This window comes from Alosa pseudoharengus, unplaced genomic scaffold (assembly GCF_046254945.1).
Source record: "Alosa pseudoharengus isolate Yale_2024_CS ecotype anadromous, Long Island Sound unplaced genomic scaffold, YU_APseudo_1.1 YU_APseudo_1.1_scf_18, whole genome shotgun sequence".
Taxonomy (NCBI): Eukaryota; Metazoa; Chordata; class Actinopteri; order Clupeiformes; family Clupeidae; genus Alosa; species Alosa pseudoharengus.
This window is the reverse complement of record NW_027468650.1, coordinates 27787842-27803832: the sequence shown is the minus strand read 5'-3', so window position 1 is coordinate 27803832 and position 15991 is coordinate 27787842. Positions and strand designations below refer to the sequence as shown.

Genomic DNA, 15991 nt, shown 5'->3' with positions numbered 1-15991 from the left:
CCCTGGAAACATTGTCACCGCTTCTCAGTTCCCACAAAAGCAAATAGTGGTTTATTTAATGGCGGTTTGGCACTGCAGGGTAAAAGATTGGTGAACCGTGTTGTTTCCTACCCGCGCTTTGATTGCGGTTGGTGTGGGTTTGGTGTCCAACCACGCTCGGACACAGCGGAAACCTGTCGCTGAGGTCAACAGCCATTTGTGCATGACGAGATGACACTGCTGGCAAACAAGCGCTGTATCTATCTACATACATTCATGCACTCTCACTTGCGGTTGCTTCAACAATCAAGCCTCATCAACCAGCCAACAACCACTGACTACCAAAGGTCCCCAAAGTCAACAGATCATCGTACTCGGCAGAGACCATCTCTCTTAAGAGGTACAATTAATGGTCAAATCGCATCAGCCCTAAAAACCTGAACGAGACAGTTCATTATCCCAACATGTATTGATTAAACAATACGCACACACACACACACACACACACACACACACACACACACACACACACACACACACACACACACACACACACACACAAATTACTCTTGTAAAGCAACCGTGTCAGTCATGCCAGTGGTTGAACCTCATTCCAATTCCTACCCTCAGGACCTTGCAAAGGCTTATGGGAACACCATCGCACAAACAAAAGCCCAGATGAGAAGAGGTCTGCGGTGGAGTTGTGGCTCTTTAGCCTCACTTTAACACTCGGAGCGCAATAAATCACACAGCCCTGTGGGGACAGTTCATATTTATACTGGCCATGAAGGAGCTGATACTAAATGCAAGTATGTGTTGAGAGGTGTTTTAGGAATTGTTATCTACAGTCTCCCCAAATTACCATTTTTTTGTTCAGAATCATTTAAGACAAAACAGCAATAGAACTAACAATGAACAACTCTGCACAAACAGCCCTGGGACAGCCGTGGCCTACTGGTTAGCTCTTTGGACTTGTAACCGGAGGGTTGCCGGTTTGAACCCCGACCAGTAGGAACAGCTGAAGTGTCCTTGAGCAAGGCACCTAACCCCTCACTGCTCCCCAAGCGCCGCTGTAGCTGGCAGCTCACTGCGTCGGGATTAGTGTGTGCTTCACCTCACTGTGTGTTCACTGTGTGCTCTGTGTGTTTCACTAATTCACAATTAGGATAAATGCAGAGACCAAATTTCCCTCACAGGATCAAAAGAGTATTTCTACTTATACCTATCACCATAGGCCCAATAGAAAGCCTGCAACTACAGTGTACCAATGGAAAATCTCATGCATAGAATTCTAACATCAATCCTGATATTACCATTCTATCTTGCTTTTACAACACTTTGAGCATGCTATGAGCAATTTTATGTAGGTGGTGAAAGTGGTGAAAATAATCATTGGTAAGTTGGTCAGTTTTTACTTTTTGATAAAACACAACTTTAAAAGAGTCAACTTGTTGTTGAAGTTGGTACAGGCGTTAGTAGGCCAGGTACAGTATGCCTGCTGAAGTTAGCTAGCCAGATGTGATACCTGTTGAAGTTAGTAGGCCAGATGTGATACCTGTTGAAGTTAGTAGGCCAGATGTGATACCTGTTGAAGTTAGTAGGCCAGATGTGATACCTGTTGTTGAAGTTGGTGCAGTAATCCAAGACGTCGCAGCCGAGCTGGCAGGGCTCTCTGACATCAGCTAGGCAGGTGATGAGGTCAGTCTCTACGGGGTTGTACTCGCACACCTGGTCAAACTCCTGCCACGTCTGCGTGCCCCAGTTGGTGCTGATCTCCTGACACTTGTCCCTGTGGTCACATAACGGTCAAAGGTCAAATATCCATGTGGGATAATTGTTATATGTCTATCATTGAATGTTTAGTATACCTTACATACATGTAGTGAAATCTAATTACCATCCTCTTACTCTGACCCTTGTGTCATCTGAAACCCCTATGTTGGAATGCTAAGATAACCCCTGTGTCACCGAACTAGGGGGTTTCTTATCTCTGTTAAAAAAACAGATGTTTTTTCTGTGGATGTGTGTTAAGGGTATAAGAGTTGGCTTCACCCACAGATGTGGGTAACATGCTCCCGGCGTCGTGAATAAAGCTGCAGTATCATAATTTTTGACCACATCCACACTGACCAAATAAACACCAACACACATATCAGTCAGTGAAGTAGTCCTTGGCATCAACCGATAAAGAAAGGGACAGTCAACACCATGGTCATTGTTTGGTAAATGAATGGCCCACAAACATCAAGGTCAGTTAATGGTAACCCAGAGGCAAGGTACATCATACACATACTGAAACAACCAGAATATTCTCAAACCAGATATTCTCATGCAGAAATAATTCTGATTACCAGCTATCAAATATACTAGTGTACACAATTGCAACCTAGATCGAAGATCAATTTTTTCTAATAGACCAACAAGTTAAGGGGCTCTACTTTGACGATCAGAAACGGGGCGCAAAGCCCAACGCAAAGCTTATTCTTATCTTAAACCCAGTCAGTGGCGGATTTTGTGCCATGCGCTTCACTTTTATTAAGCCTTACGCCCAAGGGTGTGGCAGAAGGTGTGGTCTGGCGCATGATCCAAAAATCGCTATCTTACACGCTCTAAAAATCATTACGCCACTGACCAAGAAAAACCTGGTCTATAGCGAAAGGCGCATGTAAAGCACAGCTGAAGACCCACTGTCACGAGATGTAAGCAGTCCTTAGTAAGCAGTCCCAAACTACTTATCTGCAGGATAAATAGCCTTAGGATTTTTATTCAGTCATTCAATCATTATTGGGGTAAGGGTTGCTTTTTTCAGACGAGGTTTTCAATTGTAACCCCTTGTCAATCAATAGTGAAAGTAAATAACTGTGTAGAACTGTTCTGCCTATGAGACCACAGTGATGATAGTTTCACTTTGCCTTTGAGTTCAAATAGTAGGCGAGTGCTGAATGCATGTAGTCACAAACAGGTTTCAGTAAAGGTTTAGTGGAATTCCTGTGTTCTATACACGGTCTCGCATGTAAGCAGATTCCTTCAAATGCGCCGCTGACTGGCAAAATACAGATGTGCTGTTTGAAGTTGCGCTGCTTGCTGTTAAAGGGAATGACAGTGTCACTCTCATTGGTTGAAAGGATGTTACGCCCAAAACACACCCATGACTGATTAAAAAACAGAAGAACAACCTTTTTAAGCAATGTGCCTGACGTTTGATAACAAAACCACCCCAAATGTGAAGTGGACACACCCCTTAATGTATTTAAGCTTTTCGTCACTGACCATGCGTTTCAGACCATCAAAATAGGGCCCAAGGTCTTGAAAAAATTAACAGTCCTATAAAATCAATTATGCTATAACATCCTTACTCACTAACATCTTCTTAATATGTTCAGGTCACAGTAAACTCAGGAATGGAAACAAGTTAGGGGGACAAACGTGAGTTGGAGCCGCAGTGCAGTGGAAGTGTGATTGTCCGTTACATGAACAGGCTCAGTGCAAACAGAGACCAATGTTCGCGTCTGGCCTGAGGTCATTTCCCGAATCCACTCCCCATCTCTCTCCCTCACTCATTTCCTGTCATCTCCTAACTATCCGGTCAAATAAAGGCTAAAAATGGGGCGGGCTTTATATGATGACACACAGAGGAGGACAGCTGGCACTGCACCCACCACAACCAACGTCTGCCCTGAAGTGGTTATTATTAAACTACATGGATGCGTATATCCTTTGAAATTGAGTAAACAACTGCATTTAAAACAACTTAAGTTTAATTGCACCAGCGGTTGCGCCTCTTGAAAATCGAAAGTGAACTGAGAGTGTGCAAACGATTTTGATGTTAGCCAGGGGTCAGACCCAAACAGAAGTAGAGTAGGCTTGGGTGTCTTCAGCTACAACAAATAATTTCTCCTCAGATTTGTACAGTTCTTGCGTCAGTGACCTATTCTGACCTAAATCAAAAAGGTGAGTTTGTTTATATCTATGTTATGTGAACCACAGTCATCTCCACTCCGTGTTTGCTTTCACAGACCTGCACAGTGAGGTATTGGCTTTGGAGCAGCAGTGGAGCTTGGCCCAGTCGATCTTCTGTGGGTGTGGCTCCGGGTCCGGGTGGTTCGGCGGTTGGTGGCCCAGGAAACACTGCCAGAGGGGGTCCTGGGGGAGGGGCTCGCTGCCGCACGCCTGGATGAGGCCCTCTATGATCTCGTGCTCCGTCTTCATCGTGCGCAGGATGTGTTTACACGACGCCTGACAGTGGGCCTCCGCACTGTCGCAACAGTACAGACCTGCAGCAGAGGTGAGCACAGGTGAGATACATTCACACGCCTGTAGCACATGAGAGGACAGGTGAGATCAGGTAAGACACAGAAGGGATAGGTAGAGTGCAAGTGCACAGGCCACCAGCCCAGGTGAGGACAGGTGAAACACATAGTCATTAACATTAGGGGACGGGTGCGTAGGCCTGCAGCACAGGTATGGACAGGAGATGAAAGGTAAGAAACACACACTCATCAACAGGTACAATACAGGTAAACAGCTTGTAAGCACAGGGGCTGATGGGATATATTTACATTCACATGCAGTTGGAAAATGAGGTATGAGACATGGCACACTGATGTCTGGAGAGGAATGCCACATACGCACATGGACAAATCTGCCAAAATTGAAAATAAAAATAGCAAATAGCGTGGTGGAGCAGTGGTAACATCACCAGATGGCAATCAGATGACCCAGGTTCGATTCTCGAACCCGCCAATGTGTTTTTGTGTCACTTTAGATAAAAACATCTGTTCAACTAGTACTAACGAACTTTAACTTCTAAACTTTATCAGGGGCTCAAAAGTATTGCTCTCTTTTTGTGCTTTTTATAGTCTTATGTTTTATTATCTAACAACAGTTAGACTACAGTTCACTTTTGAGGTTTTGTGATTAACTTCAACTGTGTGTGACAAATTAGGCTCTTGATTGGTTGTGAGGGGGGGCACTCACTGTCGATGGGGGTCTTGTTGGGGTAGGACTTGGTGTAGTTGTTGACACAGCTGATGAGCTGTGGGCTGACCGTCAGGCAGTAGTCCTCCACAGCCTTGATCTGCGACACGCTGGGGGAGGCGTCTGTGCGGAAGATGGCCTGGCAGTACTCGCGGCAGTTGGTGTGTCTGCCTGCATAACTACAGCACAGCGAGCCCACTGAGGAGACACACACACACACACACACAGGCACACACACAGGCACACACAAACATAAACAAACATACAGACATGTAGAAAATACATACAGTGCAGTATATATTTACAATACAAAACTGTCCAAGTTTATCTTTTAACAGAGCTCAGAAAGTCGCACACCCTATCTACACAGCAATCCTACACCAGGAAATAAATATAAGGCAAAAAGCAAACTTGTCTAGTTCTATCATCATCTCCCAAATTATTGCAGTGCCCTCTCTCTCTCTCCTCTCTTGCCATGCCTCTGTCATCCTCTCTAAGCTTGGCCCAAAGGCAGAAACGTGCTCGTCTGTCAAATCTGATTTGGTCCCGAGTTCACAGGAGGCGCATGACACGCTGTCTGTCCACTCTGCCGCCTGCCTTCGGCGGTGAATACAAACCACCGTTTCATTCGGCCCAGCCCAGCCCAGCCCCGTGCAGCTCAGACACAGATGAAATCATTTTCAGCTCAGACTCAGGGGCGTGACCGCCTCGCCTTGCAGGCACATAAACCCTGACTCGTCAGGCCGAGGTGGTGGGGGTAGGCGTATCTGGATGACCTCTCCAGGGGTCAGAGGCCTTGGGGGTCAGAGAACTGAGGCTATTGTAAAGAGAGCGTTATTCTCATGAGGTTTTGAGGTTCATGCTTGTGACTAACTTCTGCATTAGCCTGCAGTTGTTCCTGCTTTTTGTTATGACTATGAGAACTTAAAGGTTCACTGTGTAACTTTGAAATGGTCATGGGTTCAGCTCTTTGCAGGGCCATACCAAGTTGCTTTCCCTCTATGATGTCTCCTCTGTGTGTGTGTGTGTGTGTGTGTGTGTGTGTGTGTGTGTGTGTGTGTGTGTGTGTGTGTGTGTGTGTGTGTGTGTGTGTGTGTGCATGTGCGCATGTGTGGTGTGCAATCTGAAAGGTCTAAAGGTCTACTGTCTAACTCTGAATAAGTTCAGCTGAGCTCAATGTTGGACCATGCCTTCTCTCCTTCTCCCACACTCCTGACAACTAATTTGGAGGACAAACTGCGCTTTCACCTTTGCATGTGAATTTAAATAACTGCTGAGTAACTGATATGGACTTTAGTTGAGCTCAGTGTAGAGCCACGTCATGTCTCTCTCTGATGTCTGACACACACATTTGGACTCAGTGCAATCACATCTCTTTCTCTCTGTCTCCTGCCTATTCTCCTGAGCATGTGAACTTCATCCCAGCGAAGGTTGTGCAGGACCATGCAAACTTGTCATGTCTTTCTAAAGCTTTTTATCTGTGGATATGCAATTCGGTTATTAAGTGATGATGCAATAATTAGCTAATAAATCTTTTTCCGGGTCCAACGGCTTTCAAAGCCGCTCGGTTTTCTCCATAGACAGTAAGATAAACGTTTTTTTTCCGCTATTCCGTGCCAACTACTACTCACTTGTTGCCCCAACCTAATAAAATCATATTTTTCGCGGAAGCCTGCATGTAACCCTTGATTGTATCATCTGGCTGCACAGCTCTAGTAATTGCTCTGTTAAAGTTAACCGGTTTTGTTTTACTCTCAATAAAACGGAGGTGATGATGACAAGGTTTATAAGTTGCAAAAACTGGTTGGCTGCGCTAGTAAACGTTTCTTGACCAAAAAGCTGTTGGGTCTGTGACGTCGGACTTAACAACCGAATAATGTAGAATAAAATTTCAAAGAGAATTTCACAACTTACTTTCATTTTTGGTGATACATTTGTACAGCGGTTTCTGCAACAAAAGGAATTGAAATAGAATTAGCACAAATAACATTTGTGGCAAAATTAACAAGCAACATAACATACAACTCTGATCCCTCATAGATGTAAAAGTATCTGTAGTGCAGGTCACATTTTATTGGTGACATTTTCAAGAATCACAGGAAAAACTGAAATCTGAAAACTGAATCTGAAATCCAAACTTTTTAATACTGATAATTATCAAGGAATATCCACATCTTATATCATTTCAAAGTGAAACATTGAATTATAGTCCACTCTCTATTAAAACCCTGTCATAAACCTTTAGCCAGGTACTGAAGAAAGTCAGGAAGAAAGGAAGTGCTTTTATCTTTTCTAGTATAAATGTAAAGTGCCGTGGTGGGTAGGTTTATTTCATCTCTTCACAACCCCCCTCCCCCCCCCCCAAACCTTCATCTCTTTGTACTCTGACAAAGCGCAGTCCTGCACATTGCTCTAACCGTTCTTTCACACCAGACATATAAAAGGCTTGCTTTTGGCCATGCGTCTTGAAAAGCGGAGCAGGGCGATCTCACCGCATGTCTTGGCAGAGGTGGCATCTGATCATAAAGCTCTCGAGGAGAATGGAGACAGCAGCCGCAAGATGAAAGGAGAAATAAGGCGGCCTCTCCAAAGCAAACACGCGGCCCCACGGATGGCATTTGTTTTTTTGTTTGTTGTTTTGATTTGAAGAGATGAGGAGGATTAAAGCTAAGAGTGTGTATGTGTTTGTGTTTGTGTGTGTGTGTGTGTGTGTGTGGGGGGGGGGGAGTTGAAGATGATAGGAGTGTGCTGGGGTATTATTGACCAACTCCAATTTAAATGTTTACCTCACGCTGCTTGTTCAAATTGGCTCTGTGTTGAAGGGCTCTAGAATCTGGAGTCCAATCAGGTCTCAGAAATGACTCTTCCCTTAGGGGTTCCCTTCCGCACAGGAAATGAAGTAAGATTTTGAAGAGGGAGGTGCGTCCTCCATAGATTCAAATAAAGACAAATAAATCTCAACCTCGTATGTCGCCTTGGAGACATGCCGGCAAATAAATAGTGCCTTTAAAGTCAGAGATAAACAACTAAAAGCAGTGAGAGGCGAACGTTGCTAGCATGAGAGAGAGTCTTTGATGGATACGGCGGGAGATGATACTATGATAACCCCACACACAGGGACAAGCTCAGTCAGAACGTAGGGAGAAGGTTATTGAGTTCTCTAAATGGCTTTATTTCAGGCTTCTATTGAAAGCGTTTAAAGGCCATTTATCTAAACCCTGTGTTGCTTATATTTTAAAAAAGCCCCCTTGGATGATTTGGTAGTCCAGCATTAGAAATAGAACAGAAAATAAGATGTCAGCCTGCAACTGAAACACAGAGAGACTCGAGAACTGAACCATTTTTAAACATCTTACCTCTGTGTCTTTCTTGCATACTTTTGTGATGTCATTTTTTGAAGATGCCTGCAGAAAGACAGAGAGGGACTCAGGTCAATGTGTATTAACATTCACACAGATACCCCCAACACACACACACACACACACACACACACACACACACACATACACACACACACACACACACACACACAAATGAGAAGGTTGTTTTTCTCCACAGCAGCACAGCAGAAGTGTAGACCTTTCTGACAATTACCTTTCTGATGGGTTCGGACAAACACACACACACACACACACACACACACACACACACACACACACACACACACACACACACACACACACACACACACACACACAAATGAGAAGGTTGTTTTTCTCCACAGCAGCACAGCAGAAGTGTAGACCTTTCTGACAATTACCTTTCTGATGGGTTCGGACAAACACACACACACACACACACACACACACACACACACACACACGCGTACATCGTACACAGGTTCATCTTCTGATCTATGAGCAGGTAGAAGTGCTCTAACAGTCCAACACTCACTTACTATACACTTCCTTCTTGTGCTGTCTATGCCTCTATGGCATCTCTGTCAGATTGATTAGAGCTACTGTAGAAGGCTACATTGCGTTTGCTTTTGCATTGCTTGTTTATTGTTTCTCAGGTGTAAGTCATTTTCAACAAAAGCCTCTTTCAAGGGACCAAATGTTAATGTTAAATGTACTGTAAGCACAAATGCTCTCTCACCTGTTTACATTCGCGGCGGCACTCCGGTGAGATGGCCAGCTCACAGCAGCCCAGGCCTACCCAACCCTCCGGCTTCCGAGAGGTTCCTGTCCAGACACACACAGTTACAGCATTACGAGATAACAACAAGATTCTTCAGCTTCTTAATAGAAATATACATGTACACCTTACATTTTGTATTTTCTAAAGTGTAGATATCAAAATACATTTGTGGTAAAACAATTAAATTGCTTGCAAGTCCTCCCATGTGTAACCTCATCTAACACATCAGATGCACTGAGCTTGAACTGGCAGTCTTGTACTTAAATGGGCATAGCTATTGGGGAAAGCCAAGCATCCAGGCTTCTTCATCTGGACGTGATTACGCTTAGGGAGGCTGATCTGAGGGTCTCCTCAGAAAGGTACAGACAGAGAGCGCACTCCAACACAGGTGGAGTTAGCACCATCCATCACACACACACACACACAGCACTCGCCCTGCATCTTACCTGGTAATGTCGAATTGATGCAGGTCCAAAGCTCATTCTGCAGGAGAGAGATAGATATATGGAGAGAAAGACAGAGAGGGAGGAGAGGGGGAGACAGAGATAGTGAGGGAGAGATAATAGAGAGAGAGAGAGAGAGAGGTGGAAGAGCAAGAGTGAAAGAGAGGGAGAGACAGTGGACAAAAAGAGATACACAAAGAGCAAGAGAGAAAGGGAGAAAGAGAAAGAGAGTGAGAGAGATAGAGAGAGAGAAAGAGAGAGAGCCGTTAACAGAACAAAGTGATCCAGAGATAAGCTCCAACACCAACAAGTCAGGTTCATCGGCGGCAGTTTGTGGTGAAGATGAAAGGCCATTTGTGATTTTCGATGACTGCTGTGGCCACTATCAAACGCGTAACATGCCTCTGACGATCGATAGCCTCCACTGGATTTACATCAGTCTCACTGCCATTAGATTTAGGCTCTTCTAAGCAACGGTTCAAAGCCGCCTGATGCCTTTTCATTTTCATAAGCTCAATTCTTCAAATCACAAGCAGTAAATACAGAAGACTCTGCCTAAAAAAAATGCTTTGATGTCAGTGCTGCATTCACAGTTGTTATTTAAAAGCCTTTGTGAAAGTCTGCAGAACTTTTTCGCCGGCCGTCTTTTCCCCTTACTTTTTGTCGCTGGCTGTGTGTGATGTTTAAATGAGATAGATGAGTTGAGGGACAAATATGTGTTCGTCTTATGAGTGCCAATAGCGGGAGAACATTGGTTCTCTGAGAAAGAGACCTCATCTGGATTGTGAGCTGGAATCTGTGAAAATGAAATGCTCGCTTTGGTATCTCCAGAGGTGGTGAAATATTGCGGAAGGTTCCCGAGTTCAAGGCAATATAACTCGGCCTTAATTAAAAATGTATTACAAATATATGAATGTGGTGAAGACAATAACAGGCATTGCTGAGCTCACTGAGGCCTTGTGGTTACATCTCTGCAGATTAATAAGGCAAACACGTTGGCTGTGCTGAGGCGACGCGACCCTGTGACGCACAGAACGCTACTGAGAGGCGGGAGTGTGTGTTCTACCAAAGCCACCCAGCTCAGAACAGATAATCAACCAAAGTCAACCAGAGTCATTGTGAGGTCAGTGGCAGACGTCACGGCAACCTGCGCTCGCGCCCGCTGACATGGGAACAGAGGAGCCGCCGTCACGCATCATTATCATCATCATCCTCATTATCATCATCAGTGAAGTGCACAGTTACTATTCCAAAAAGCACTTCAGCACAACAGACATAAACACACACATACTCTCACTCCCCCACACACACAGACACACACACGCACGGCACGCACAATTCAGCCCAAAACAGCCGTTTCAGTGTGAACGCCAAAGAATCACCCGTCAGACAGCCTCAGATCACAGACCAACACAGACACTAGCTGAGCTCATAACTGGATCATCATCATCATCATCATCGTTATCATCATCATCATCATCTATGATCACAGTCAACACAAAAAAATGAAGCACACCAGAAAGGCCAGGAGACAGTGTGACTGCCAAACCACCATACCTCGGACTCGCACTAGCCTTCTGAGAACAAGCCAGGACGCCATGTACAGTGGATCAAGTCTGACAACATCATGCAAAGATATTTGCAAAAATATCCACTGAAATCCACTGAAGTAAGTCAGTGTGTTTTGCATCCCAAAAACACATGAGCACATCTCGCATCATTTTGCACTATAAAGAGATTCCAAACATCCGTCAGAATACACTTGAGAGCATCAACATGTGACTCCTATCAAAGTCAATGAGTTCTGACCATTTACTAAATCAATCTCACCATTTACTAAAGAGTAAAGAGATTCCAAAAATTCCACCAGGATACATTTGAGTACATTAGCGTGTGACACGTGGCCAACTAGCGTACGTTTTCATCTGGATGAGCTAATTAGAGGAATATCTTGAGAGGCCAGGGGATTTGCCACCCGTAGTTTGTAATTATGGTTGGGGGTGGATAGAAGGAGTGCCGGTTTCCTGCTCAGATGCTTTGATACGGTTTGACTTTGTCAGGTGAAACACTTCCTGGGTTGTGTGTGTGAGTGTGTGTGAGTGTGTGCGTGTGTGTGTGTGTGTGTGTGTGTGTGTGTGTGTGTGTGTATAGTGTAGTGGGCAGTGTTTGCACGTACCCAACCAAAAAGTAGTGTTTGTACTTACCATATGTTCGGGGCAGTAACTTGGCAGTCGTTGTAGAAAGTGTTTCAGACGTGATTCGCTTCTGATGGTTGCGAGCTGAAACACAAAATGAGAGTTGTGTGTTGTGTGTTAGCGTGTATACAGGCATTATAAATACGGGTGTTATTGGGAAACCGTTCTCATGTGTGGTAAATGGTTTCAAACGTTGTCTGCATGGCAAAGGAAAAAAGAAAACCAGCATGACTTAGAAGGATTAGGCATTGCTATTTTTTTAGACATATTCTCACAGACTGAAGCAACAGATTGTTGTTGATGACAGTACGAAACAAAGTTATGAGCGATTTCATGGAATCTGCTCTACAAACACACACACATACATGCAAACACACACACACATACACACACACACACACACACACACATACAAACACACACACACACACACACACACACAAATGGCAGAGCCACAGTAATTCTGCTTATGATGTCCAGAGCTCCAGGCTCCAAATAGACTCAACTTTATAGAGACGATAAGGACATCAGACTGCGTCAGACTCACTGGCCCAAATAAGCCACAGATTCAAAAAACCTCTATTCTACTTGCTTACTCTTTCATTTAGTAAAACAGCGGCTCTTCAGTGCTTCTCTACTACACCCCAATGCTCTGTCTGAATCAAAGCCTTGTTCCTGTTGTTTCTTAATGAATATTCATTACATCTTACTTTGAACATGCTCTTCTTCTCTGTATGAAAAACCTCAAAGATAACTCAAATGTGATCTTAACACTGAAGATGTAAATATGAGGTCAAAGGTCATGGCACACTGCAATGCCTAATATTCTATAGAAATGAGGTTGGCATTACTATAGCTGTACAATGCCAGGTGAATGTGCAAAGTGCCACAGTAGGATGTAGTGTTTTACACTTTCCTGACTTTGACACTCTTTGAGCATCACTGAGGGTTTCAAAATGACATTACTGCTTCAAAGGATGAGAGTAGACTTGGAATAGGCAATGGAGAGTGGCGTATGGTCATTTTAGCGCAGCCAAGCCCAACACACATACACACACGCACACACACACAAATGCACAACCCACATACACACACACACACACACACACACACACAAATGCACCTCGGAAACAAAAGCAGTGCAGGAGCGGTGATTTTCTGGCGTTAAATCAAAGTAAATTTACGAAGCAGCGACGAAAGAACCGCCCCAGCCTTGAAGAACGAATGACCTGTCTGCTCCATTTAGAAAAACTTCTCTCTCTCTCTCCTCCCTCTCTCGCTCTCTCTCTCTCTTTCTCTCACTTTTCTTTCCTTTTCTTTCTCTTTCTCTCTCTCTGAGAAGTAAATAAATGGCGTTTGCCAGAGAGAACATCTGAGGCAGTGCGGCCCTTTCCCTCTCTGGGCTCATTCGCCTCGGCTCATCAAAGGAGACGCCGCACTCTGGGGGAGAAATGACAAGGCGATTACTCCACACAAGCCTGCCTGCCGCACGGCTCGCCTCTCCTCTCCTCTCCTCCCTCCCTCTCTCTCTCTCTCTCTCTCTCTCTCTTTGTACCCTTTATAGTATTCTACAGAAGCCTGTGACATATTACCCTTTCTCTCTCTCTCTTTGTTTTGTTCTCTTTTCTCCTATCTCTCTCTGTAACTTCTCTCTCTCTCTCTCTTACTCTCTCTCTCTCTTTTGCCATCACTCCAATTGAACCTCTTCTTGTGTTTTTTTTTTTACTGTATTAACCAATGAATCCTTACCTCTTTCTTTCAATGTATCTTGCTGAAATGTCAGAAATGATCCTAATGCTTCTCCTAGCCTCTCACATTGTCCTTCTAATGCACGCTACCCTGCTCACACACTCTCTCTTTTCATCAGGCCTGTGCTCTGTCTCTCTGCATCACTCTGTAAGTATGTGTGCTGTGTGTGTGTGTGTGTCTGTGTGTGTGTGTGTGTGTGTGTGTGTGTGTGTGTGTTTTTGTGTGTGTGTCTGTGTGTCTCTATCTCTCTCCTTCTCTGTCCAACTCTTTCATGCTCTCTATTTTGTTTCTTGTCCTGTCAGTCTTTATCTCCTCGTCCGGCTTGGCAGGTGTACTGTTGGGGGTGGGGGTATGGTTGGTAGCTGCTTGTTTTTGGGGGGGCCTTGGCTACAGTCTTAATGGGACATTTTCTTGTGTGTGTGTGTGTGTGTTTGTGTGTGTGTGGATGAGAAGGAGGAGGGGGGGGGACAAAACCCTTTTTGATTTTTGTTTAAGAATGAGAGAGGGAGAGAAAAAAAAGCAAGGCGAGGCAAGCTTTCAGATGTCTCTTTCATGTGTGCAGTGTCAGTGTGCACAGAAGACAGACGCCTCTCTGAATGTCTGCTTATGCAAGGCCACATTCCTCCCCCCTTTGGAAGTAAGAGCAATGTGGAGAACAGAGAGAGGGGGACAGAGAGATATGGAGGAAGAGATGGGAAGGGAGGGAACATGAGGATAGAGGGAGGAGGAGAGAAGGGGGGGAAGAGAAAGGGAAAGGGAGGGGAGGAAGGGTGCTATCACCTGCTCCACACATAAAAGGGAGGCCTAGAAAGAGTTGTTCGATTCAGCAAACTTCAAAACCCACAGAGAAAATCCACAGCCTTCCCTTTATTGATATGTTCCAAGTCCTTACACATGAGGGCTTATGTGCTCTGAGTGACAGTGAAATGTGTCACCACTAAAAGTACACGTATAAGAACCAATAAAAGTATTCAACTGGTCAAAATTTACATTATGGTGTACTGAAATTGTGGTATATGTTAATGGTAACAAGGTGAAGATTGTGTGTGTGTGTGTGTGTGTGTGTGTGTGTGTGTGTGTGTGTGTGTGTGTGTGTGTGTTTCTATTACCTGTTCGCATCCTTCCTTACACTGAGGGGCTTTGGCAGCATGGTTGCAGCACATAGGATCTATGAAATAAACAAACAAACACACCGACACACAAACACACACAGACACACCCAGGGAGAGACAAGGAGACAGAAAAGTGTCAATTTGATTGGCTTGACTTCAGTCACCATACAGAACAAAACTGAAATTTTCCTTTGTAGATCTGACGGATGCAAGGACTGCACCCTCACGCATGGAGCATCCTTCTACACACTGTGTCGCATCACCAATAAGGCAAAAGGCAGGTGGCATAGTCTGCAGCTAGATAGACAGGCAGTCTGTAGATTCCACCTCATCTTGAGCAATCTCAGGTATGGTTTATATTCAAATCCATGCCTGTAGCCCATTGAGCTAATGCAGGTATTGCACGCATAGCACAATCTGCACTTGTTCATTATTCTTCCTAAGCAGCAAAGCAAGGCTGAACCCAATCTTTCCGTACGCAAGCGTCGGTTCAGGGCTACTGGTTCTCGCATTCTGTGTAAATGAAAAGTCATGGTCTAGGTACAAGAGACAAATCTGATCTCAAGCCTCTTTTAAGTTGCCTGGCCAGCTATGTTGAGCAACGCTGGTGCATGGAAATAGATTTCTGTGCAACTTAAAAGCTTTGTCAATAATGGGTTTCTTCATGACTAACTTCACCAAAACAAGGCTACGATTATATGCTTGACACACACACACACACACACACACACACTCACACACACACACACACACACACACACACACATACACACACACAATCACAAACACCACTTTCTACTTTCTAGCACAGCCATGCCAGAAGAACAATGAGCGTCATGCACTACCACATGGGAATAAGAAATGACACTGTGGCCATCGTGGAGCATATTTGTGGCTGACCAAGTCAGTGGCTGCCCTGTAACTCTCTCAAAACGCGGCGGCCATTTCGAGAAAAAGCACATTATCATCTGTTTATGCTCCTCGGGAAAATGTCATCATTAGAGGAACCACGTCGACCCGCAGCCTTTCATCTCAGCTCGACCGTCGTCCTCGTCCATCTCCGCCTGATCCGAAGCCTCGTCCTTTCATCAGCACGACATGATTCGATCTGCCTCCGCACACCCCCCCCCCCCCCCACACACACACACAACTCTCCCCTTTTTTTTGTCCTCTCCTCTCCATCTTGTAAATGTCATGTGTGCATCGGGAGATGTGCTAAAGTAGAACAACAAACAGTCAGCGGTTCTGGGCGATTTCTGGAGATGAAACGACTGTAGTGGGGTGGGGTTGAGGAGAGCAGTGTGTGTGTGTGTGTGTGTGTGTGGGGGGGGGGGGGCAAGGGGTGCAGGGCGCTAAGTGCCTAGCTGAGGGTGTCTGTAACGTGTCTTAGAGACGT

The 15991-nt window shown here is 44.8% G+C and overlaps 1 protein-coding gene across 1 annotated transcript in view; it reads right to left on the bottom strand.

Moving 5' to 3' along the window:
• reck (reversion-inducing-cysteine-rich protein with kazal motifs) overlaps positions 1 to 15991 on the bottom strand; it is a 59659-nt gene that overhangs the window by 28138 nt on the left and 15530 nt on the right. Inside the window, exons 2-10 of the mRNA XM_076290810.1 lie at positions 14593 to 14651; positions 11744 to 11818; positions 9543 to 9579; positions 9055 to 9140; positions 8313 to 8360; positions 6871 to 6904; positions 4957 to 5154; positions 3998 to 4253; positions 1595 to 1768 (exon numbers count right to left, since the gene is read on the bottom strand). Of these exons, the coding sequence (XP_076146925.1) occupies positions 1595 to 1768; positions 3998 to 4253; positions 4957 to 5154; positions 6871 to 6904; positions 8313 to 8360; positions 9055 to 9140; positions 9543 to 9579; positions 11744 to 11818; positions 14593 to 14651 (967 nt within the window). The remainder of the gene's footprint in view (positions 1 to 1594; positions 1769 to 3997; positions 4254 to 4956; positions 5155 to 6870; positions 6905 to 8312; positions 8361 to 9054; positions 9141 to 9542; positions 9580 to 11743; positions 11819 to 14592; positions 14652 to 15991) is intronic.